The following is a 25,077-nucleotide window of genomic DNA, read 5'->3' as shown; positions in this document are numbered from 1 at the left end:
AAACAGTTTGGGAATCAGTGGATTCAAAATAAAATTAAAGAGGTTTCTTTAGTATTAATGTGTGCTGTGAATCTCAAAGGCAAAGAAAAAAATAATTACTATTTCCATAACTAATCTACCTATGCAACTCTTTCTTTGTAGAAGATTTCTTGGGATTATAATTTGATGAAACAAACTTGAACTGCTGCTCAAAAGCAGTCATGTCTACTGTAACACTGGTTAAGTTAGAAAATAACAGCTCTGACATAGAACTCATGCAATTAACACACTTTATAGTTCTGCTCATTAAAGTGTGAGAATCAGGGCTCCTTGGCTGCTTAGCAGCAGTATACTCTCAATTGTAGGAAAGATATGTAAAGGTATTGAATTGTAATCCTAAAGTTGTAATATGTAACTATAAAGTTACAATCCTATATAATTTCAAGTTGTTTTCTGCTACACACACCCCCATCCACCTTTTCCTAAAAGGGTACCATGCCACAGTTCTCATCATTCAAAGAACCTGCGTGGTGATGGGTATTTGAACTCTTCTTTTCAGGGATGGGCGAGAAGTGGGAGGTTAGATGAGGGAAAGGGGGATCTATGAAAAAAATTCAAAAAGAAAAGCCTCAAAATCTTTAAATTTATTAAATATTATAGCATTTAAGTAGTTCTGGCTCCTAAATTCAGATGTTTCTAAGAAGCTGGGATGTATCTTCCTGTGGACATATTTTTGTGTCCATGAATGGTTTGGTTATGTAATTCTGTTAGTTGATACTGAAGATACTAGATTAATCAAGGTTTCCACGAGCCTTACTACTACATGTAACAGGAATTTATCTGAGAGTTCCAAATTCAGATGCCAGGATCATGTCTGTAAATTAGTTAATACAAGTATGGTTTGCCAAAACTCTAAACCAAGCATGTCCAACCTGCAGCCCAAGATGATTTTGAATGTGGCCCAACACAAATTCGTAGCTTTCTTAAAACATTATGAAATTCTTTTGTGATTTAAAAAAAATTATTTCCATAGGTTATTGGGGAACAGGTGGTGTTTGGTTACATAAGTAAGTTCTTTAGTGGTGATTTGTGAGATTTTGGTGGACCCATCACCCGAGCAGTATACACTGCACCATATTTGTAGTCTTTTATCCCTCACCCCCTTCCCACCCTTTACCCCTAAGTCCCCAAAGTCCGTTGTGTCATTCTTATGTCTTTGCATCCTGATAGCTTAGCTCCTACTTATAAGTAAGAACATATGATGTTTGGGTTTCCACCCCTGAGTTAGAATAATAGTCTCCAATCTCATCCAGGTTGCTGCGAGTGCCATTAATTCATTCCTTTTTATGGCTGAGTAGCATTCCATCATATATATATATACACACATCATAGTTTCTTTTTTGTTTTGTTTTTGAGACACAGTCTCGCACTGTTACCCAGGCTGGAGTGCAGTGGTGCCATCTCGGCTCAATGCAAGCTCCACCTCCCAGGTTCACACCATCCTCCTGCCTAAGCCTCCAGCGTAGCTGGGACTAAAGGCGCCCGCCACCATACCTGGCTAATTTTTTGTATTTTTAGTAGAGACGAGGTTTCACCATGTTAGCCAGGATGGTCTTGATCTCCTGACTTCGTGATCTGCCCGCCTCGTCCTCCCATAGTGTTGGGATTACAGGTGTGAGCCACCATGCCTGGCCCCATAGTTTCTTTATTCACTCGTTGACTGATGGGCATTGGGTTGGTTCCACATTTTTGCAATTGTGAATTGTGCTGCTATAAACATGTGTGCAAGTATATTTTTTGTATAATGACTTCTTTTCTACTGGGCAGATACCCAGTAGTGGGATTGCTGGATCAAATGGTAAGTCTACTTTTAGTTCTTCAAGGAATCTCCACACTGTTTTCCATAGTGGTTGTATTAGTTTACATTCCCACCAGCAGTGTAGAAGTGTTCCCTATTCACTGCATCCATGCCAACATCTATTATTTTTTGATTTGATTATGGACATTCTTGCAGGGGTAAGGTGTTATGGCATTGTGGTTTTGATGTGCATTTCCCTGATCATTAGTGATGCTGAGCATTTTTTCATAAGTTGGTCATTTGTATATCTTCATTTGAGAACTGTCTATTCATGTGTTTAGCCTACTTTCTGATGGGATTATTAGTTTTTTTCTTGCTAATTTGTTTGAGTTTATTGTAGATTCTGGATATTAGTCCTCTGTCAGATGTATAGATTGTGAAGATTTTCTTCCACTCTGTGGGTTGTCTGTTTACTCTGCCGACTGTTCCTTTTGCCATGCAAAAGCTCTTTAGTTTAATTAAGTCCCAGCTATTGACCTTTGTTTTTATTGCATTTGCTTTGGGTTCTTGATCATGAAATCCTTGCCTAAGCAAACATCTAGAAGGAGCTTTTTCTGATATTATCTTCTAGAATTTTTAGTTTCAGGTCTTAGATTTAAGTCCTTGATCCATCTCAAGTTGATTTTTTTTTTGTATTAAGTCGGAAATGAGGCAACGGTTTTATTCTTCCATGCCAATAATCGCAGCACCATTTGTTGAATACGGTGCCCTTTCCCCATTTTGTTTTTGTTTGCTTTGTCAAAGATCAGTTGGCTGTAAGTATTTGGGTTTATTACTCGGTTCTCTATTCTGTTCAATTGGTCTATGTGCCTATTTTTGTACCACTACCATGTTGTTTTGATGACTGTGGCCTTATAGTATAGTTTGAAATCAGGGAATGTGATGCCTCCAGATTTGTTTTGTTTAGTCTTGCCTTGGCTATGCAGGCTCTTTCTTGGTTCCATATGAATTTTAGAATTGTTTTTTCTAGTTCTGTGAAGAATGATGGTGGTATTTTAATGGGAACTACATTGAATTTGCAGATTGCTTTTGGCAGTATGGTCATTTTCACAATATTGATTCTACCCATCGGTGAGCATTGGATGTGTTTTCATTTGTGTCATCTATGATTTTCTTTAGCAGTGTTTTGTAGTTTTCCTTGTTAAACTACATCTCCATGGTTAGGAATACTCCTAAGTATTTTATTTTATTTTATTTTTTGCAGCTATTGTAAAAGGGTTGAGTTCTTGATTGGATTCTCAGCTTAGTTGCTCTTGGTGATAGGAGAGCTAATTTGTGTACATTAATTTTGTATCTGGAAACTTTGCTGAATTCTTTTATCAGTTCTAGGAGCTTTTTGGAGGAGTCTTTAGGGTTTTCTAGGTATACAGTCATATCATCAGCAAATAGCAACAGTTTAACTTCCTCTTTACTGATGTGGATGACCTTTATTTCTTTCTCTTGTCTGATTGCTCTGGCTAGGACTTCCAGTCCTGTTGAACAGAAGTGGTGAGAGTGGGCATCCTTATCTTGTTCCAGTTCTCAGAGGGAATGCTTTCAACTTCTTCCCATTCAGTATTATGTTGGATATGAGTTTGTCATAGACGGCTTTTATTATATTGAGGTATGTCGCTGGTATGTTAATTTTGCTGAGTTTTAATTATAAAGAGATGCTGGACTTTGTGGAATGCTTTTTCTGCATCTATTGAGATGATCATGTGATTTTTGTTTTAATTCTGTTTATGTGGTGTGTCACATTTATTGACTTGGGTATGTTAAACCATCCCTGCATCCCTGGTATGAAACCCACTTGATCATGGTGAGTTATCTTCTTGATATGTTGTTGGATTTGGTTAGCTAGTATTTTGTTAAGGATTTTTGTATCTATGTTCATCAGGGATTTTGGTCTGTAGTTTTCTTTTTTTGTTATGTCCTTTCCTGGTTGTGGTATTAGGGTGATATTGGCTTCACAGAATGATTTGGGGAGGATTCCCTCTTTCTCTATCTTTTGGAATAGTGTCAATAGGATTGGTACCAATTATTCTTTGAATGTCTGGTGGAATTCAGCTGTGAATCTGTCTGGTCCTGGACTTTTTTTTGTTGGTAATTTTTAAATTACCATTTCAATCTTGTTGCTTGTTATTGGTCTGTTCAGGGTATCTAAATAATTCTTCCTGGTTTAAGCTAGCAAGGTTGTATTTTTCCAGGAATTTATCCATCTCCTCTAGGTTTTCTAGTTTTTGCATGTAAAGGTGTTCATAGTAGCTGTGAATGACCTTTTGTATTTCTGTGGTGTCAGTTGTAGTATTTCCCATTTCTTTTCTAAGCTTATTTGAATTTTCTCTCTTCTTTTCTTGGTTATGGTCTATCAATCTTATTCATCTTCTCAAATAATCAGCTTTTTGTTTCATTTATCTTTTGTATTGTCTTTTTTGTTTCAATTTCATTTAGTTCTGCTCTGATCTTGGTTATTTCCTTTCTTCTGCTGGGTATGGGTTTGGTTTGTTCTTGTTTCTCTAGTTCCTTGAAATGTGACCTTAGATTGTCTCTTTGTGCTCTTTCAGACTTTTTGAAATGCCTATTTCAGGCTATAAACTTTCCTCTTAGCAACGCCTTTGTTGTATCCCAGAGGTATTGATAGGTTGTATCATTTATTGTTCAGTTCAAAGAATTTTTAAATTCCCATCTTGATTTCGTTGTTGACCCAGTGATCATTCAGGAGCAGGTTATTTAATTTCCATGTATTTGCATGGCTTTGAAGGTTCCTTTTGGAGCTGATTTCCAGTTTTATTCCACTGTGGTTTGAGAGAGTACTTGCCATAATTTCAATTTTCTTAAAATTTATTGAGGCTTGTTTTGTGGCCTATTATATGGTCTATCTTGGAGAAAAGTTCCATTTGCTAATGAATAGAATGTATATTTTGCAGTTTTGGGTAGAATGTTCTGTAAATATCTGTTAAGTCCATTTGTTCTAGGGTATAGTTTAAATCCATTGTTTCTTTGTTGACTTTCTGTCTTGATAACCTCTTTAATGCTGTCAGTGGAGTACTGAAGTCTCCCACTATTGTGTTACTGTCTATCTCGTTTCTTAGGTCTATTGGCAATTGTTTTATAAATTTGGAAGCTCCAGTGTTTGGTGCATATATATTCAGGATTGTGATATTTTCCTGTTGGACAAGGCCTTTTGTCATTATATAATGTCCCTCTGTCTTTTCGAACTGCTGTTTCTTTAAAGTTTGTTTTGCCTGATACAAGAATAGCTATTCCTGCTGACTTTTGGTATCCATTTGCATGGAATGTCTTTTTCCACCCCTCTACCTTAAGTGAGTCCTTATGTGTTGGGTAAGTCTCTTAAAGGCAGCAGATAGTTAATGAATTCTTATCTATTCTGCAATTCTGTATCTTTTAGTGGAACATTCAGGCCATTTACATTCAATCTTAGTATTGAGATGTGAGGTACTATTCCATTCATCATGCTATCTGTTGCCTGTATACCCCCCACTTTTTTTTTAATTGTATTTTTGTTTTGTAGGTCTTGTGAGATTTATTCTTTAAAGAGGTTCTGTTTTGATGTGTTTCCAGGATTTAAGATTTAGGGCTCCTTTTGGCAGCTCTTGTAGTGCTGGCTTGGTAGTGGTGAATTCTCTCAGTATTTCTTTGTTTGAAACACACTGTATCTTTCCTTCATTTATGAAGCTTAGTTTCACTGGATACAGAATTCTTGGCTGATAATTGCTTTCTTTAAGGAGACTGAAGATAGGGCCCCAATCCTTTCTAGCATGTAGGGGTTCTGCTGAGAAATCCGCTGTTAAGTTGATAGGTTTTCCTTTATAGGTTACCTCGTGCTTTTGCCTCACAGCTCTGAAGATTCTTTCCTTTGTCTTAACTTTAGATAACCTGATGACAATATGCCTAGGCAATGATCTTTTTGCAATGAATTTCCCAGGTATTCTTTGAGCTTCTTGTATTTGGATGTCTAGGTCTCTAGCAAGACTGGAGAAGTCTTCCTTGATTATTCTCCCAAATATGTTTTCCAAAAGTTTTCTTTGTTTTTTTTTTTTTTGGAGACAGAGTCTTGGGAGTCTTGCTCTGTCACCCAGGCTGGAGTGCAGTGGCACGATCTTGGCTCACTGCAACCTCCGCTTCCTGGGTTCAAGCAATTCTCCTGCCTCAGCCTCCCCAGTAGCTGGGATTACAGGCACACGCCACCATGCCTGGCTAATTTTTGCATTTTTAGTAGAGATGGGGTTTCACCATGTTGGCCAGGCTGGTCTGGAACTCCTGACCACAATGATCCACCTACTTTGGCCTCCCAAAGTACTGGGATTACAGGCGTGAGCCACCGCACCCAGCTGGTTTTCTAAACTTTTAGATTTCTCTTCTTCTTCAAATGCCACAGGTGTTTGAGTTTTTTTTTTTTTTTTTGTGATTTTTGTTTTTTTAAGCTCATCAGCTATTGTTAGTGTTAGTGCATTTTATGTGTGGCCCAAGACAATTCGTTTTCCAATATGGCCCAGGGAAATCCAAATGATTGTATACCCCTGCAAACCAATGGTGGAGATTCTCTTGGAGTAGAGCAAAAAGATTAAGGGTAATGACTCCAAAGAGCATGGGCGAGTGGGCAAGTTTAGGGAGTGTTAGCTGCACCTCTTCCTATCGTGTTTTATTTTGTTGAATGGCATGATAACCCAATCTGGTGGTAAACCCCAAACTTGGAATTAGCTCTAAAACTACCTCCTCCTTTAATTCTACTGTTGAATCTGTCAATTCTACCACCCATATCTTTCTCAAGTCTGTCTCTTCTTTTCCATCCTTGCTGCTTCTAGTTGAATAACCCATATGAAATTTGTTTGTTTCAAAAATGGCTGAATATCAGCAATTTCAAATTGCTCAACTCAAAACCTTAATTCAGTCCTTTATCAACTCTCATATATATTTTTGCAATAACTGTCCTTTCTACCCCCATTAAACCCTAGAGACATCTTTCTAAATGAAAACTAAATGGCTGGGTGTGGTGGCTCACGCCTGTAATCCCAGCACTTTGGGAGGCTGAGGTGGGTGGATCACCTGAGGTGGGGAGTTTGAGACCAGCCTGACCAAAATGGAGAAACCCCGTCTCTACTAAAAATACAAAATTAACCGGGCATGGTGGTGTATGCCTGTGATCCTAGCTACTCAGGAGGCTGAGGCAGGAGAATCACTTGATCCCGGGAGGCGGAGGTTACAGTGAGTGGAGATCGCACCATTGCATTCCAGCCCGGGCAACAAGAGCGAAACTCTGTCTCAAAAAACCCCAAAAAAACAAAAAAACAAAAAATAAAACAAAAAAACCCTCAAATAATGGCAACTTGCTGCTTAAAACCCTTTAAGTGCTCCCGAATTCTCTACAGAATCAAGTCCATATATCTTAACTTGGTATATAATTCACTTAATTCCCAGTTTTCAACCTCTCTGGCCACTGTCTCTTTCTACACTCTATGTTCTAGCAATACTGCTTTATTTGCAGTTTCTTTAAAAAATTATGCTGTTTTACATCTCTGTGCTTTTGTACATCCTGCTGTCTTTGCCTGAAAAGGCCCTTTCCTTCATTCTCTTTCCCTTTCCTCCTGAGATTCCTAGTTAACCCCTAAAATAGCACTCCTTCTATGGCACCATCCCAGATTACCCAGACAGTGTGTTAGTCTTTCTTTCCTCTGTTACACCCGAATAGCATATGTAGCTTTAAAGCTGTACTTAAGCTAGCTGTTTTTATTTCTGTCCCCTCAACAGATAGTTAATTCCTTTATAGAAACACTGTTTTTTAGTATTTACACTGCAAGAACTCAAATATTAACTGTTAAATGAACAAATGGGCGTAAGAGAGCAGTTATGATGGAGAAGGGGTGAAAGGGGTACCAAGGAAGCCATTTTGCTATTCTCTCCTGATAACTTCCACCTTGCCAACATACTGCTTGGTCCTGTGTCAGGAAAAATGTATGAGCTTTCAGGGTGGTCTGGGTGTGACAGGTAATAGGAAGGTCCTAGTTAACAGCTGCTTTTCCCCAGGGAAAGTTCTCAAGATTTAGCATCTGATGGAGAAGAACACTCCTGAGGCTAACCAGCTGGGACAGCTATTATGGTGAAGCCAATTATTTATATGAAAGAGATTTATACAAGAACAGCTTTAGTTTTACGCTTTTTCTCTTGGCATCTTCTTCTTATCTGTTCTAAAAATAAATGAAAACAGCTGGTGGATTTGAGTTCTAAACTTTCTCCTCATATATAATCACTACTGAAGTTGTACAAGAGAAATGACTGAAAGGGTCACCTTAGAAAACAGTATTAAAGGCTGGGCATGGTGGCTCATGCCTGTAATCCCAGCACTTTGGGAGGCCGAGGTGGGAGGATCATGAGGTCAGGAGTTCGAGGCCAGCCTAGCCAACATGGTGAAACCCCATATCTACTAAAAATACAAAAATTAGCCGAGTGTGGTGGCGCCTGCCTGTAATCCCAGCTACTCTGGAGGCTGAGGCAGGAGAATTGCTTGAACCCAGGAGGTGGAGGTTGCAGTGAGCTGAGATTGCGCCACTGTACTCCAGCCTGAGCGAGAGAGCAAGACTCAGTCTCAAAAAATAAAAAGAAAACAGTATTTTATTTTATTTATTTTTTTTGAGATGGAGTCTTGCTCTGTCACCCAGGCTGGAGTGCAGTGGTGCAATCTCGGCTCACTGCAAGCTCCGCCTCCCGGGTTCACGCCATTCTCCTGCCTCAGCCTCCTGAGTAGCTGGGACTACAGGTGCCCGCCACCATGCCCAGCTAATTTTTTTTTGTATTTTTAGTAGACCCGGGGTTTCACTATGTTATCCAGGATGGTCTTGATCTCCTGACCTCATGATCTGCCCGCCTCAGTCTCCGAAAGTGCTGGGATTACAGGTGTCAGCCACCACTCCCGGCAAGAAAACAGTATTTAAAAAATTTAAAAATCATATAATCTAGATACTAAATCAGCTGCTGAACTGCTGGCCTGGGTACTCACTATTGTGATCTTTAAAATAGCTCATTTGTTCATTTATCGGTTATCTACCATGTGCCAGACAGCGGCACAGCCACAAGAATGGATTTTTTTCTAACTCTGTGAGCTCTGGACATCATATACTATCTAGATACCATTTAATTTCTAAATATCAGTAGCCTGCATGGTCAATGCCTGGCACAAAGAAATGTTTGACACTGATGCTGATAACGGTGGTGGTAAAAGTAATAACAACAATAGCAGCAGCAACAGCAACCCCCATTTACCGAGTGTTTCCTATGTCCCATGTACCAGCTAAGCACATTATATACATGATCTCACTGAATCTTCACAATACTTTCAGGTAAATATTATCCCAGTTGTTAGGACCTACAATGCTGGGTTTCTGAAAAAGACACTCTGAAGTTTTCTAGTGAACAGTTTCCTCTGGAACTTACTTTTGATTTACTGTGTCGTATAAGGGCAGACAGCAGTCTGTTTGACTCCCCCATCACACCAGCATGATCTTTGGCTTCACACCATTCCACCAAACGCTCCACTAACTTAACATTCTTTCCCAATTGTTCAGCAGCTTCTGCTATAGGAAAGAAGGCAAACCAAGGAATGAATCACTAACAGACAATCAGTTGAAATAATTCGTACAGATTTGAGAGTGTGAAGGACGTCTAAAAAAACACAGTACAACAATTTCATTAAAGCTAGAACTGCAAATATTCCTTATGTGATGGGCTATTTGCCTTCTTCTATAACACTGTGAAATTTTATAGAAAATACAAAAACTAATGACTTCATACTCTTTTGGTTAAGCCTGCTAGTCTGTTAGTGCTCTGGCAGACTATAATGCAGGGTTCTTAGAAGGACTCTATGCAATCAATATAGAAAAGGGTTTAGAATTTAGAAATAAGTAAATAAACATAACTCATTCCTAGGAGTGGTTCTGACTGCTGTTTCTGCAAACAGAAAAATGCTCTCCCTGTCTGGAAGACAAATTTAAAAAATTTTTGACTGTCACAATAATGAAATTTGATTTCAAAGCCAAGGTAAAATGGGTATAGAATGCCAAAACACAACACCCCCTCCCGAAACTGATTAATAAAGCAACCTAAAACCAGGACTATAAGTACTAATAAGGAGAGATATGGTATAATTTCTATTTAAAGTCAATTATAGGCTGGACATGGTGGCTCACACCTGTAATCCCAGCACTTTGGGAGGCTGAAGTGGGTGGATCGCTTGAGGCCAGGAGTTCAAGAGCAGCCTGAGCAACAAGCCCCATGTCTAGTGAAATTCCAAAACAATTAGCCAGGAGTTGTGGAGCACGCCTGTAATCCTAGCTACTCAGGAGGCTGAGGCAGGAAAATTGCTTGAACCCAGGAGGCGGAAGTTGCGGTGAGCTGAGGTTGCACCACTGCACTCCAGCCTGGGTGACAGAACAAGACTCTGTCTCAAAAATAAATAAATAAATAAATAATATGTATAAATAAATAATTATAACAAGCACAAAAATTAACAAATGAAGTTCCAAAACCAACTTTTAAATCTTTTATTTGCTATTTTTTATGATTACATAATCCTAAAAGCTAAAAACAAGTCCTTTTTCAACTAGAGGCACATTAAGACTATCATGAAAAATGCAAGTTGGGGAAAACATTTCTTTTACCTTGTGCATCTATTAACATTCTTAATGTTCCCAGAAGTTTGAACTGAACAGGAGGCATTTCAGATTTAAGAAATTTCAAAACTGCCTCTGTGACCCCAGCTGATAACATCTTTGCTTTATTTATAACTGGAGAAAAAGAGAGACTATGGTTAAAATGTATTAGCATTCCTGTTGATAAACATTCAATTCAATACAGGTTTATTAAGTATCTTTAAGATCCATGTTTTATTTTTCCATTTAGAAACAATCTTGTCACTTTTTTGTCAATTTTAAGAATGGAATTCAGTTGTTTATGTGTGTGTCTGTATCCTATTTGTGTATAAGCGGATAACAGACAATATAATAATTTTTATGACAGTATCATGGCTTTTTAGACCCAATCCAAAACACTTACTTACGTAGTTTGTAAAGGAAATCTGAAAATGTTACCCTCTTACAACAAAAAGCACAATTCCGTTTTTGATCCAACTGTGTTAATATAAATGTTATAGACATTAATAAATGTTACTATCCTATGTAAACCAAATGAATTCAAATGGATTGGATCATCATGTAATTGTACTATTTCATCTAATCAGAAATTTATTTTTAGAAAGTAGAATAAAAGAATAGTTTTAACTATCTTTTGTTGTATTTTCCATAATACTGTGATTTCATGACTTCCAAAGGCACATTAAGGCTATTTTAAAAAAATTGTACATCTGCTTATAGAAAAACAACAACTGAAAGTCATTCTTGAGTGGACTCTGTTAATTGATGTCATTATTCTACCTCAACTAAAGATGCTTAAGGCCTGGTGCAGTAGCTCTCACCTGTAATCCCAGCACTTTAGGAGGCAAAGGTGGGTGGACTGCTTGAGCCCAGGAGTTCAAGACCAGCCTAGGCAACATAGTGAGATCCTGTTTCTACAAAAAAAAAATCAGCTGGGCATGGTGGCACATGCCTGTAGTCCCTGTTCCTCAGGAGGCTGAGGTGGGAGGATAACTTGAGCTCAGAAGGTAGAGGCTGTGGTGAGCGAGGATTGCGTCACGGCACTCTAGCCTGGCTGACAGAGTGAGACCCCTATCTCAAACTTAAAAAAGCTTAACTATAAAACATGATGAAAATCTAAGAGTTCACAAAAGGTAACAGGATATCTGAATGAAGGCAAAGATTATTCTTGTACAGTCTCACAAAACTTATTTAACATATGATCTCCATTTATTAGCATGAAAAAATGTGAACAATGTGAAGACAATTTTTTTTTAAATTTTCTTCATCAGAGCAGGTTCACAAATCACATATAGTAAATAGCTTCCCCAAATGATGGATTTTATTTTGTACACAGCTGCCTTCTATTCTTAAGTCTTACCTGGAATGGCCAGGTTTCTGAGGGCACTTAGTGCTGCATGCTGTACTGTTACATTTCCATCTTCTACATGTCTGTCCAGTAAATCCATAAGTTTTTCTACAATCCCATTGTCTACCATATGAATACAATTTCCATCTGAAAAAAAAACACACATCTTTTTCTTCCTCTTTAAAATATCTATAAATACTTTATAATACTGATGTCTGGCTATTATCTACATTAGGGAAAATGGAGCTATACAATAAAACGAATTCCAAATCTTTCTCCCATCAGATTTATAGGTTTTTCTGTTTACTGAGTGAGAAGTATTAAAAAAATTCTTAAACTAGATAAAAGTTTTAAAATCAGAAAATTACCAGAAAAATCTTTAGTTTAGAGCCAGATAATATATCAGAAGTAGAAACACATGGTTAGAATGTCCAATATTTTTCATTTATTGTGATGTATGCTTGTGTTCTCCCGATGTTACAGTGATAGTACTCTACCTTTTGCTATCATGGCTGATACCTAAATTATTTTTCAAACACTTACAAAGCAGAGAGAATATTATAATGAACCACTATTTACCCCATACCTAGTTTCAATAATTATCCATATTATGCCACTCTTACCTCCATAATTAGGAAGTCACTCCCAAAAAGAAGGAGTAAAAATGGAGCAAGTAAGCCATTATGATATAATATATACCAACAGTTTGTACTGGAAGATGATTAAGCTAAAAAGAAAAATAAACCGTATTTCCTAGACATAGTATATTTCATGAGGAACGTAAGAATGAGTTTCTAGACTGTATTTGAGTGTTTTAGTAGTGCCAGATTTCATAAACATAGAAGTCTGGCGCCCCCTGAAACATTATTAAACTAAATTAAACATTCTACACGAAGCCAGGGGATTATTCATACTTAAGTTTTATGGGCATAAAAGTATATAAGTTGAGGCACAATAATCCTAGAATGAATACTCAGATAATTAGATCCAAAATAAAATCACTAGGCAAAAGAAAGCAGACGTATACTAGAATGGGATTCAAACTTACTAAGCTCTGAAGTGCCAAGTATTCAAAAGAAGCACTTCATGATCTTTAAACTATTAGAATTTAGTTGAATTGCATAAAATATGTAATTTGTTAGGAATGTCACTAAGTATTTCAGATTTCTGAAAAATTAAGTTAGCAGCATATACACATATTACACAACTTCTAAACTGTTCCAGTTTTAGTATATGTGGTGGCAAAGCAAAAATAAACAAATATAGAGTATTTGACTAACAAAGGAGGAATTAATATGCTTACCATTTCTGGCAAAATTTGCAATTGCCAATGCTCCAGCAAGCTGTAGCTGGTGGTTATTTGATGGAATCCAAGAGAGTACCCTTTGAAATACACCACCTTTTCCTCCTTCAAATAACTTCTGCATGGATTCATCTGGAGGTAAATGAAACGAATAGTTATGCAAGAGAAAAATAACTAGGAGTAACAAATTCATATTCTTAGGTGAATATCCAACTGGAAACTCATACCTCACAAACTGTTACATTCATAATGGGAAAAGTAATGATTCTTTTTATAATAAACTTTTAATAGATACTAGACATAGAGTCTAGCATTTTTTCTAGTCCAAGTCCCAGGGAGCCATCTAGCTTTTCTTTAGTCCCTTGGTGCCAAAGCTATCTCTTCTATGTGACAGCTCTTCAAATATTGGAAGATAGTGAAGACACTTCTTTTTCAGGTTCATTATGTCTGGTTCTATCAATGGCATGTTTAAGATGTCAAAATCATCACCTCAATAGCAGGTGAGATAGGAATATGAGAAAATGCCTAGGGTAGTATTTACAGAAGAGACAATAAATTTTAAAAAAATCTGACAACCACATTCTTTGGCTGGCATAAATTACAACTCACCTCCAAGAAGTAATAAAACCATGAGATCTGAACCAGTTTTGAGCTCCGTAATATCATCTTCTTTGTCACTATCCACTTTTTGCTGAACAATCTCTAGTAGACACTCTACTAGGCCTGCTTCAACCAGCTGTAGTTTAATAGCATCTAAAGAACAATGTGAACAAAATAATCAAACTTTGAGATAAAATAGGAGCTCTGGTATAAGCAGTCCATTATAAAGAATTATAAGAAACTAAGAGGGCCGGGCGCGGTGGCTCACGCCTGTAATCCCAGCACTTTGGGAGGCCGAGACGGGCGGATCACAAAGTCAGGAGATCGAGACCATTCTGGCTAACACCATGAAACCCCATCTCTACTAAAAAATACAAAAAAAATTAGCCAGGTGCAGTGGCAGGCGCCTGTAGTCCCAGCTACTCAGGAGGCTGAGGCAGGAGAATGGCGTGAACCCGGGAGGCGGAACTTGCAGTGAGCCAAGATCGCACCACTGCACTCCAGCCTGGGCAATAGAGCGAGACTCCGTCTCAAAAACAAAAACAAAAACAAAAAAACAACTAAGAAAATGCATGATTTAGATAATACATTTTTGAAACTCAAATCTTCAAAGTAAACTATCTTGACAGTTCATTTAAATATACAAAAAAACTTTATTTCATATTTCCATTTGAAATTGCCAAATTTTTCAGGATGTCTTGCAGCATCTAAACAAATTGATACTCAGCTCTGAAAGCAACTAGTATCACTCCACTATTACTTTAGATATCATGCTCATGTTTAAAGGGCAAGCTATAAAATACTATAAAATAGGGCTGGGCATGGTGGCTTACACTTGTAATCTCAGTGCTTTGGGAGGCCAAGGCAGGAAGATTGCTTGAGGCCAGGAGTACAAGGTTACAGTAAGCTATGACTGTGCCACTGCACTCCAGTCTGGGCAACAGAGTGAGACCCTGTCTATAAAAATAAATTAAATAAATAAATAAAGTCGTGTTTTTAAAAAGGGCTTCAGGTTTTCATTGATTTAAAGCTTTCTTGAGTGATGGGTACATGGTGGTTTACTAAATGCTATTTCTGAATACATTTCAAAATGTTCATAATAAAAGTTAAAAGAAAAAAACAACCTTGAACCTTTCTGATGGCTAAACATAACATAAGGTATTTTAGAGACAGAATTTACATCCCAATTACATTTTTAAAACTGATCTTCATAGGAAACTCCACCCCCACATCAACACTTTTTATTATACTTCTAATATCTTTAAGTATTCTTTCACTATAACACTTATTTCACTGAAGAGCTTATATTTGCCTCCATATCTGTCTCCATCTATCTCCTGAGCAGATATATGTTGTGGGAAGTCAGGGACCCCAAATGGAGGGACTGGCTGGAGCCGTGGCAGAAAAACATAAATTGTGAAGATTTCATGGACATTTATCAGTTCCCAAATAATACTCATAATTTCTTATGCCTGTCTTTACTTTAATCTCATAATCCTGTTATCTTTGTAAGCTGAGAATGCACATCACCTCAGGATCACTATTGTACAAACTGTAGAACATGTGTGCTTGAACAATATGAAATCTGATTGTAAAACATGGGTGTTTGAACAATATGAAATCAGTGCACCTTGAAAACAAACAGAATAACAGTGATTTTACAGAACAAGAGAAGACAACCAAAGGTCTGACTGCCTGCAGGGTCAGGCAGAATAGAGCCATATTCTTCTTCTTGCAGAGAGCCTATTAACGGATGTGCAAGTAGGAGAGATATCACTGAATTCTTTTCTCAGCAAGGAATATTAATAATACCCTGGGGAAGGAATTGCATTCATGGGGGGAGGTCTATAAATGGCTGCTCTGGGAGTATCTGTCTTATGCGGTTCAGATAAGGACTGAAATACGCCCTGGTCTCCTGCAGTACCCTCAGGCTTATTAGGGTGCGGAAAAGATCCCGCCCTGGTAAGTTTGAGGTCAGACCGGTTCTCTGCTCTCAAACGCTGTTTTCTGTTGTTTAAGGTGTTTATCAAGACAATACGTGCACAGCCAAACATAGACCCTCATCAGTAATTCTAATTTTGCCCTTTGCCTTGTGATCTTTGCTTTGCCCTTGCCTTGTGATCTTTATTGCCCTGTAAAGCATGTGATCTTTGTGACCTACTCCCTGTACACTCCCTCCCCTTTTGAAATCCCTAATAAAAACTTCCTGGTTTTGTGGCTCAGGGGACATCACGGACCTACCGATATGTGATGTCACCCCCGGAGGCCCAGCTGTAGAATTCCTCTTTTTCTACTCTTTCTCTATTTCTCAGATGGGCTGACACTTAGGGAAAATAGAACATACGTTGAAATATTGGGGGCTGGTTCCCCCAATAGATACACCTTACTCATCCTTTGTATCTTAACCTAAACTGGCCTATCTAAATACTTTGAGTGTAGTTGATACTCCTTAAGATAAATGCTAGTCAACTGACCGGAAAAATACATTTGCAACACAGATTTTTTGTTTAAGAGACAGTGTCTCGCTCCATTGCCCAGGCTGGAGCACAGTGGTATGATCATAGCTCACTGCATCCTTGAACTCCTGGGCTCAAGCAATCCTCCTATCTCAGCCTCCTGAGTAGCTGGGACTAAAAGTGCATGCCACCATGCCTGGCTAATTTTTAAACTTTTTTTGTAGAGACAGGGTCTCACTATGTTGCCTAGGCTGGTCTTGAACTCCTGGCCTCAGGCAATCTTCCTGCCTTGGCCTCCCAAAGTGCTAGGATTACAGGCATGAGCCACTGTACCTGGCCAGAAATTTTTAAATTTAAATTTTATTTTTTCAGTGAATTTTATTTTAGTCATTGGTTTCCCTAAGCTGTATATGCATCCATATATGGCAATGGCAGCTTCAGCTTATCATTTAGGAAAAATAAAGACTTTTAAAAATAAATACTTAAGACTTTCAGGCAATTTTAATGTGTTAAAATTTGGCTTTTTTGAATCACTAGGATCACTGATCTTCTTTTGAATATTATCTCAGAATACACAGAGTATTCAACCTGGAATATTTCTTTAAAAGGTATACTTGTACTGTGCCATGCTAAAAGTAGGGCGTTTCCTTGGTTACAGAATGCTAGGGCTAGAGATGTGTGGTGACTAGAATTAAAAACTATGATGAAAAAGCCTTAAAAATACTAAAATCCTTGAACTATACAAATCCCAACTTCTAATGCTGAAATCACTCTCCTTCGTGTACTGGGAAAATCAAGGATGATACATGCAAAGAATTAGTCCTAAAACAAGCCTTCAATGGTATCATTCTATCCATTGTGCAATTATAAAACAGATGTGAAGGCAGAGGGGAAAACAGTAATAAATATAAACACATTGTTATTTTGAAATACTGCAAGGAAAGTTATAGGTTATTTGATGGCATAAAATTGACTGAAGGTCACAGTAAAATTTTTACTTTGCCAAAACACCAATGAGATAAAAAACAAATTTCTCCCTAAAAAATAGGACCTAAGACATTTAAGAAATTTTAAATATGTCAATATTGTAGTTTTAAATTTTTAATTAATTTTTTTTTTGAGACAGGGTCTTGCTGTGTTGCCCAGGTTGGTCTTGAACTCCTGGCTCAAGCAATCCTTCTGCCTTGGCCTCTGAAAGTGCTGGAATTACAGGCATAAGCCATCACGCCCAGCCTAAATGTCTCAATGTTAAAGTTTACCGATAATCTCTTCTCACAATTTGACTGAAATCAAATACCTGAAAACAAATATATAGGAGGCTTAAACTACCTTAATTAGGATTAGCAAGACATTCTGCCAAAGCAGACAGCCCAGCACATTTACCAAAACCATTCTGTCCAAGGACATGTATCTTTATCACCACTGTTTACACACATATGTATGAATGTACACTTGTATGTATCATGTATGCATCATATATAGGTATTTTAAAACTTTTTTTAAAGAGTGAAAGAAAACCACAAATGCAGAGAAGTGCATAAAATATCCAGGTTAAGTTTAATATATTATTAGAAAGCAAATAACCATGTATCTATCACCTAGATCAAGAAATTCATTGCCAACAACTCAGGAAGCCTATCTCTGCATTTCTGTTTCTGATAACAAACCCCTTCCTTCGTCTCAAATCATCCTGATTATTATGGTAATCACTTCTATACTTTCATCGTTTTACCAAGTAAATAATCATTCCTAAAAACTACAGTTTAGTTTTACTTTTTGTTTTTAACTTTATATAAATTGAATCATACAATAGTATTTTTCAGTGTTGGCTTTTTCCTTTCAACATTATAAGATTTATCCACAGTAATGGTTACAGCTGTCTTCATTCCTTTTCATAACTCTATATTTTTCCATTATATTAATATCCTATGATTTACTCATTCTACTGTTAATGGATTTTGGTTGTTTCCAATTTTTCATTATAAATAATGCTGCTTTGAACATTCCTGTAACAGCTCCTGGTGTACATGTGCCCAAGCTTCTGGGTATATTTCTAAGAGCAGAATTGTTGGATCTATTGCTTCAACTTCAATAGATACTACTTCCCAATTGTACCAATTTACACTCCCACTGTTCCACACCCTCATCAACAGTTGGTTTATGAGACTTTCCAGTGGGTGTATAGTGGTATTTTATTGTGGTTTTATTTTGTGTTACCTAAGAGTGAACATTTTCATATCTATATTAAGTCTGTTGGACTTAATATAAATTAAATCTTTTGTCAAGTGCTTATTCAAATGTTTTTCACATTTTTAATGATTTTTAAGAGTTTTTATACACTGTATACACAAGCCCTCTGTCAGTTATATGTTATAATTATATTCTCTCATCCAGTCTTGCTTTTCACTCTTAATGGTGTCTTTAAAAAAAGAGTTTTAACTTTTATTTATTTGTTTTTGGTAGAGATGAGGCCTCACTATGTTGCTCAGGCTGGTCTCGAACTCCTGGTCTCAAGTGATCCTCGTCTTGCCCTCCCAAAGCCATTAGGATTGCAGTCATGAGCCACCAGGCTAGCCAGAAGTTTTTACTTTTAAAGTAACCAATGTCTCAATTTTTTCCTTTATGATTACAGCTTTTTGTGATCTAAGAAAAGTATTTCAAGGCCATGATGATATTCTCCTAGCTTACATTTTAAGATAAACCCTCTGAAGTTTTAACTTTCACATTTAGGTCAATCTATCTGGAATTAATTTTTTATATACTTTTTAATAGTCTAGAAGCCTTTTATCTTGAAAACACCTATTATGCCATGAATTCATAGGGAAGAGGTTCCAGCAGCTCAGGCCCCTTCCGTTTGTTCTCACAAAGTGCGCTTCTCTAGGTGGAACAGGCTGTTGCTTCAGTTGAACTCAGGTACATTTCTCTTTGGCTTCCTTCTTTTTCTTTTCCTATCTTTCCTTCATGTGTTTCGGGGAGGTATCTTGGCTCTTGAGTGCTTAATATGCTCATTATACACATTAATTATTTTGGCAGCAATCTTGCCCTTAACTTGTTTGTTTACAACAACACCAATACCATGCCGGGTAACACCGTAGACTCTTGGTTTTCCATGGTAAAATTTGTGGGGCATTCCCTTTTTGAACACGATGCATTCCTCTGATGTCTACAATATCACCTTTCCTGTAGATTTGAATGTATGTGGCTAAAGGAACAACTCCGTATTTTCTAAAAGGCCTAGAGAATACATATCAGATGCTTCTCTTTCCCTTTGTGTTCATTATTTTGTTAAATTACTGGAAGGTGGCAGTTCCAGCTAAAAGGGCTATCCAACATATTTTTCACATTTTATTTTCTGTTTTTTCTTTTTTGGTATATAGAAATTCTTGTTTGCTTTTTTGGCAGTAACCTAACAAAATTCTGATTTAAAAAAAGATCTATAAAACTGATCTATAGATTCTTTTGAATTAAATATGCATAATCACATCATAAATGAATGAGAGTTTTATTGCTTTATCTTAATTTTTTTTCTTTTATTCTCTTTAATGCACTGGATACTTCTTACAATACAATATTAAATGGAAGCGGGGATGATCCTTCTTGTCCCAATCTCAAAGCAAATGCTTTTTTATTTCACCATTGAGTGTGATGTTTTCTTCAGCCTTCTCATAGATATCTTTTTCAGATTGAAGACCTTCCTATCCTGTTTTCCTAAGTTTTTAAAAATAATGAATGAACACTTAATTTTATGAAAAGCTTTTTTTAAAATCTGAGAAGATCATGGTTTCTCCCCTTAAATATTTTAAGGTGATGAATTATACTGGTTGCATTGCAAATATTAAATTGTGTTACACTTTCAGAATAAATGCAATTTGGTGTGATTAATTTTTTAATATATTACTAGAGTAAATTTGCTAAAATTTTAGGAGGAATTTTGGATCTATGTTCATGGTGAGACTAGCCTTTAATTTTCATTCATGTATTGTCTTTGTTGGGAATTGGTGTAAAGGTTTCATTAGCCTCATTAAAATAAATTGGTAAGTATATTTCCTTTTCCTATTGTCTGGAAGAATTTTTAAGGTAAGATTACTCAGCTTTTCTATTCTTGTATCAGTCATACTTTAAAATATATTGGCATCAGGCCAGGCACGGTGGCTCATGCCTGTAATCCCAGTATTTTGGGAGGCCAAGGCAGGTGGATCACCTGAGGTCAGGAGTTTGAGATCAGCCTGGGCAACATGGTGAAACCCCGTGTCTACTAAAAATAAAAATAAAAAAATTAGCCAGGCGTGGTGGAAGGCGCCTGCAATCCCACCTACTTGAGAAGCCGAGGCAGGAGAATTGCTTGAACCTTGGAGGTGGAGGCTGCATCCCAGGTGGAGGCTGCAGTGAGCCGAGATGGTGCCACTGCACTCCAGCCTGGGTGACAGAGTGAGACTCCATCTTGTGGGGGGGAAAATATATATATATATATATATATATATATATATATATATATATAGGCATCAAATTGTTCATAATATCCTCTTAATAGCTGTAAGACCTGCGGTAAGGTCTCCTCCTCTTGCATTCTTAATTTGGTTAATTATGCTTTCTCTCTCTTTTCATTATTAATCTCACTACAGGTTTACCAATTCCACTGTCTTTTCAGACTCAACTGCAGTAATTATATGTTTGTGTTGCACTGTATGTTTTCCATTTTATTTCAGCTCTTTACATTTCCTTCCTTCTGCTTATTATTATTTTTTTAAAATTTCAGTAGCTTTAGTGGTACAAGTGGTTTTTGGTTACATGGATGAATTGTATAGTGGCAAAGTCTAGGATTTTAGGGCATCTGTCATCTGAATAGTGTACACTGTACCTAATAAGTAGTTTTTTACCCCTCACTCCCTCATCTCACTCCCTCCCTCTGTCTCCAAAGTCCATTCTATCCACTCTCTATGCCTTTGTGTACACAGAGCGTAGCTCCCACTTGTGAGAATAGGTGGCATTTGGTTACTTCACTTAGAATTAATGCCCTCTAGTTCCATTTAAGTTGCTGCAAAAGACATTATTTCATTCTTTTTTATAGCTGAGTAGTATTCCATGTTATGTGTGTGTGTGTGTGTGTATACACACCCCATTTTCTTTATCCACTCATCCACTGATGGACACTTAGGTTGATACCCTATCTTTTCTTCTGCTTTTTAAAAGAATATATATTACTCATGGATTTTGTTAACATTGTTGTATTTTATTCCAGTTAACTACTTAAAAAAATTTTTTTTGTAGATTTAGGGAGTACAAGTGCAGATTAATAAAATTAATAGACCACTAGCTAGATTAACAAAAAAAAGAGAGAAGATTCAAATAAGTACAATCAGAAACAATAAAGGTGACATTATAGCTGCTACCACAGAAATACAAAAGATTATCAGAGACTACTATGAGCATATTCACACAAATTGGAAGGTGAGGGTTGAAAAATTACCTTGTGGTTTTTTGGGTTTATATTTTCTTTCCCCTAAATTCCTGAGATGAATACTGGGCTCATTGATTTTAGTTCTTTTCCTTTTCTAATATAAGCATTTAGAGCAAAAAATTTCCCTCTGAATAGGGCTTTACTTGTAACACGTAAGATCTGAGATATAGCATTTTCATTTTCACTACTAGAAAAATTTCTAATTTCCATTACAATTCTTTTTTGACCTCTGAGGTATTGGAAGTATATTTCTTACCATGTAAACATACAGCGATTTCCTGGTTTTCTTTTTATAATTGGTTACTAGACAACTCACTTAGGTCAAAGAAATACTTTGTATGATAGCAATCTTTTGAAATTTCTTTCTTTCATGACAAGTATACACGTTCTTAAATGTTTCATATGTACTTGAAAGAGCTCTGTAGTTGAAGTGTTCTAAAATAGGTCCATTAAATCAATTGTCTTAATCATTTTCAAATTTTCTATAACCTTATTCTTCTATCTTAAATTATTGAAAGAGGTATTAAAATTTCTCACAATATTTGTGGATTTGTCTGTTTCTCTTCATAGTTCTGAATGTTTTTGCTCCGTATGTTTTGGGATAATGTATAACGGTTATTGTTTTTCTAGGTAAATTGGACCTTTTATTACTAAAGTCACCCTCTTTATCTCTAGCAAGTCTTTTCATCTTAAAATCTATTTTACTTGATATTAATATAACTACCCCAGCCTTCCTTAGGTTTCACTGGTATATTTTTTCTACCCTATTATTCTCAATCTTTTAAATCTCATATTTAATAAGTATTGCTTAAGTAGTATAGTTATTTATTTTAAAACACAAGTGACAAATGGTCTTTTAATTAGAGCATTTAGGCCACATTTAACGTAATTACTGAAATACTGTGTCTTAAAACTGTATTTATGCTTCATTTGTCCTCTATGATTCGTGTTCCTTTTTCTTTCCTCTTTTTTCTTGTTTTGCATTACTAGGGTATTAAAAAACCTTTCCATAAGTCCCTTCCATTTGTTCTGCAGCTATACATCATTTTTAAAAATTACTTTAGTAGTCACCTTAAAAGTTAAAAGTGACTAAATAACCAGAGTCTTCCAGACAACACAAGTGTCTTAGGACTCTAACTCCTTTTACCTTTCTTCTTATTTATATGCTCAGTTTGTGGTATATTTTAAATCATATAAATGTACATTGTAAACTTCACAATAAGTTTTTTTAAAATAATATATTCAATGTTTATAAGATTTACCTACATATCTACCGGTTTTTTTGGTCTTTATTCTCCCCTGCATCTATATCATTTTCCTTCTGACAAACCACATTTATAACATCTGGCTTTCATTGTTGCTGCTGAGAAGGTAGCTGTCAGCCAAACTGTTGTTACTTTGAAGATAATGATTTTGGTCATTGGTTTTCTACATTTTCAGTATGAGGCAACTAGATGTGGACTTTTGTTTATCATATTTTGGGTTCAAAGGGCTTCTTGGATCTTTGCATTTTTCATAATTTCTGATAAATTCTCTGCCAAAATTTCTTCAAATATTGCCTCTGCACACTCCCCTCCCCACCTTCTCTACTCTCCTTTTGGGACTCCAAAAACTGCATATGAGAATGTCTCATTTTTTCCTCTGACCTCTTATTCTCTTTTATGTAAATGGGTTCTTCTTTCCTTTTAGTTCATATTGGATTTCTTTCCAACCCGTTTTCCAGTTCACTGGTTCTTTAATTCAACAGTATCTATTAAATCTGCTATTAAACCACCCACTGAATTCTTAATTTTGGTTGTATTTTTCAATTCAGAAATTTCCATTTATTTCATTCTTAAATCTGCTATGCCACTTTTTAAAAATAGTTTTTAGTTTCCTTCTGAATTATTTAAGCTTGCTTTTACCTCTTTGAACACAATAAGCACACCTGTTTTGAATGAGTGTCTAATAATTCCAGTATCTGAAGATTTGCTGCCTACTCTTGCTTACAGTGTGTTTTGTCTTATGTATTAATATCTGATCCTCTTTGAGTACGTGTTAGACATTATATTTGAAAAATTACTAATATGGAATAGTTTGTTTCTTCTGATTCATTCTTATTTCTATGATGCATCTCTTAAGATTTTTATGCCCAAAGAAGGGAGTGATTAACCAGTATCTTCACTGTTGGCAGGCCTGAGACTCCAACTTTTATCCCCTTTGCCTTACAAGTGTATAGAAGCAGAGCTCAGCCTCTCAGCTGCCTTTTCCAGAATGGCACAAGAATGTGTTAGCTACAGAAGTATCTTTTCTAAGATTTTAAAATCAAAGGAACCTGGAAAGTTGCTTTGGCCAATGTAGATATAGCTATGGAGTAGATAACATAGCTAAAGTTAGAGATATGCAAAATAAAACATATCACTAATAAAGAATGGTTTTGAGTCAAATGGCTGGCAATTAAATAATATTAGGAAAAAAGCTTAAAGCATACATGATCAAAAATCCAAAGGTGCATTTAAGTTTCTCACCATTTTCTGCCAATGGAGCAAGAACTTCAAAAATCATTTCTCTCTTATCATGTTCTATTTGTTTCTTGAAGAGTTTTACTAGCTCTTCAGCAATGTTTGTACTGGCAAACTGTTCTTTACTTGACTCTGTAAAATAAAAAAGAAAAACTTAAACCAAATAAAGTCCAGAAACTGTTTTCTAATACTTTCAATACTTAGTTATTTTGTACCATTACTGATAAATACAAATACTCTTTAAATATGGGAACAATCAAATCCATTTTTAATGTCCCTGAAAAGGAAAAATATCTAAGGCTTTAGAGAAAATGTTCTGACCCAATTATATTTGAGCTATAAAAAAAGGTTCTCTAGTAACCACAGCAACAACAAAATTACTAAGTCATAAATTCATAGTTTTAAGGATTTTAGTCAAAGAAAAATTTCTCATAACATATTCTATATGGATGAATTAAAGGTGACTTATCTTTAGTATCATTAAAGTGGAATGTTTTCTACACTGGTCCTGACATATCTACTATTGAAGACTAATTCTGCATGAGTAATTGGGGTTTCATTCATTCCTGCCTCTCAGCATCTCCAACCTCTCCTACAGCCTCACCATTGATCAGCATTTATATATACTTTGGTATTTCTCACATAAAACAATATTAAAAACAAACATCCTCCCCCTAGTTCACCTCTATCAACTACCATTCAATCTCATTTTTGCTTTTACAAATAAGTTTCTGATAACATTGTTTACATACACTGCCTCTACTCTCTCAACTCACATGCATTACTAAATCTACTAGTTTTGGCCTACCTGCCTCTACACTTAGCAATCTCCTATAATTGTTCCTCCTTTTCCACAAGACCTGTATAAATTCTAGTTCCTTAGGATTCATCCTTTGCTTTACCTTCTCAGTCCTTATTCTCACCTGAGGCTA

At 36.4% G+C, this 25,077-nt stretch overlaps 1 protein-coding gene across 16 annotated transcripts in view; it reads right to left on the bottom strand.

The window, feature by feature from the left end:
- RAP1GDS1 (Rap1 GTPase-GDP dissociation stimulator 1) overlaps nt 1–25,077 on the bottom strand; it is a 173,675-nt gene that overhangs the window by 11,773 nt on the left and 136,825 nt on the right. For 9 of the 16 annotated variants that reach the window (XM_001165560.7, XM_016951900.4, XM_016951903.4 and 6 more), the window contains 6 exons: nt 24,152–24,277; nt 13,740–13,883; nt 13,131–13,262; nt 11,840–11,974; nt 10,489–10,614; nt 9,266–9,405 (listed from right to left, as the gene is read on the bottom strand). In XM_001165560.7, the coding sequence (XP_001165560.4) occupies nt 9,266–9,405; nt 10,489–10,614; nt 11,840–11,974; nt 13,131–13,262; nt 13,740–13,883; nt 24,152–24,277 (803 nt within the window). The remainder of the gene's footprint in view (nt 1–9,265; nt 9,406–10,488; nt 10,615–11,839; nt 11,975–13,130; nt 13,263–13,739; nt 13,884–24,151; nt 24,278–25,077) is intronic. The other 7 variants (XM_054683209.2, XM_016951901.4, XM_054683212.2 and 4 more) reach the window with 1 other exon arrangement.

The sequence above is a fragment of the Pan troglodytes genome, chromosome 3 (genome assembly GCF_028858775.2).
Source record: "Pan troglodytes isolate AG18354 chromosome 3, NHGRI_mPanTro3-v2.0_pri, whole genome shotgun sequence".
Lineage (NCBI taxonomy): Eukaryota > Metazoa > Chordata > Mammalia > Primates > Hominidae > Pan > Pan troglodytes.
The sequence above is the reverse complement of the archived record's forward strand: the minus strand, read 5'-3'. Positions and strand labels throughout refer to the sequence as shown.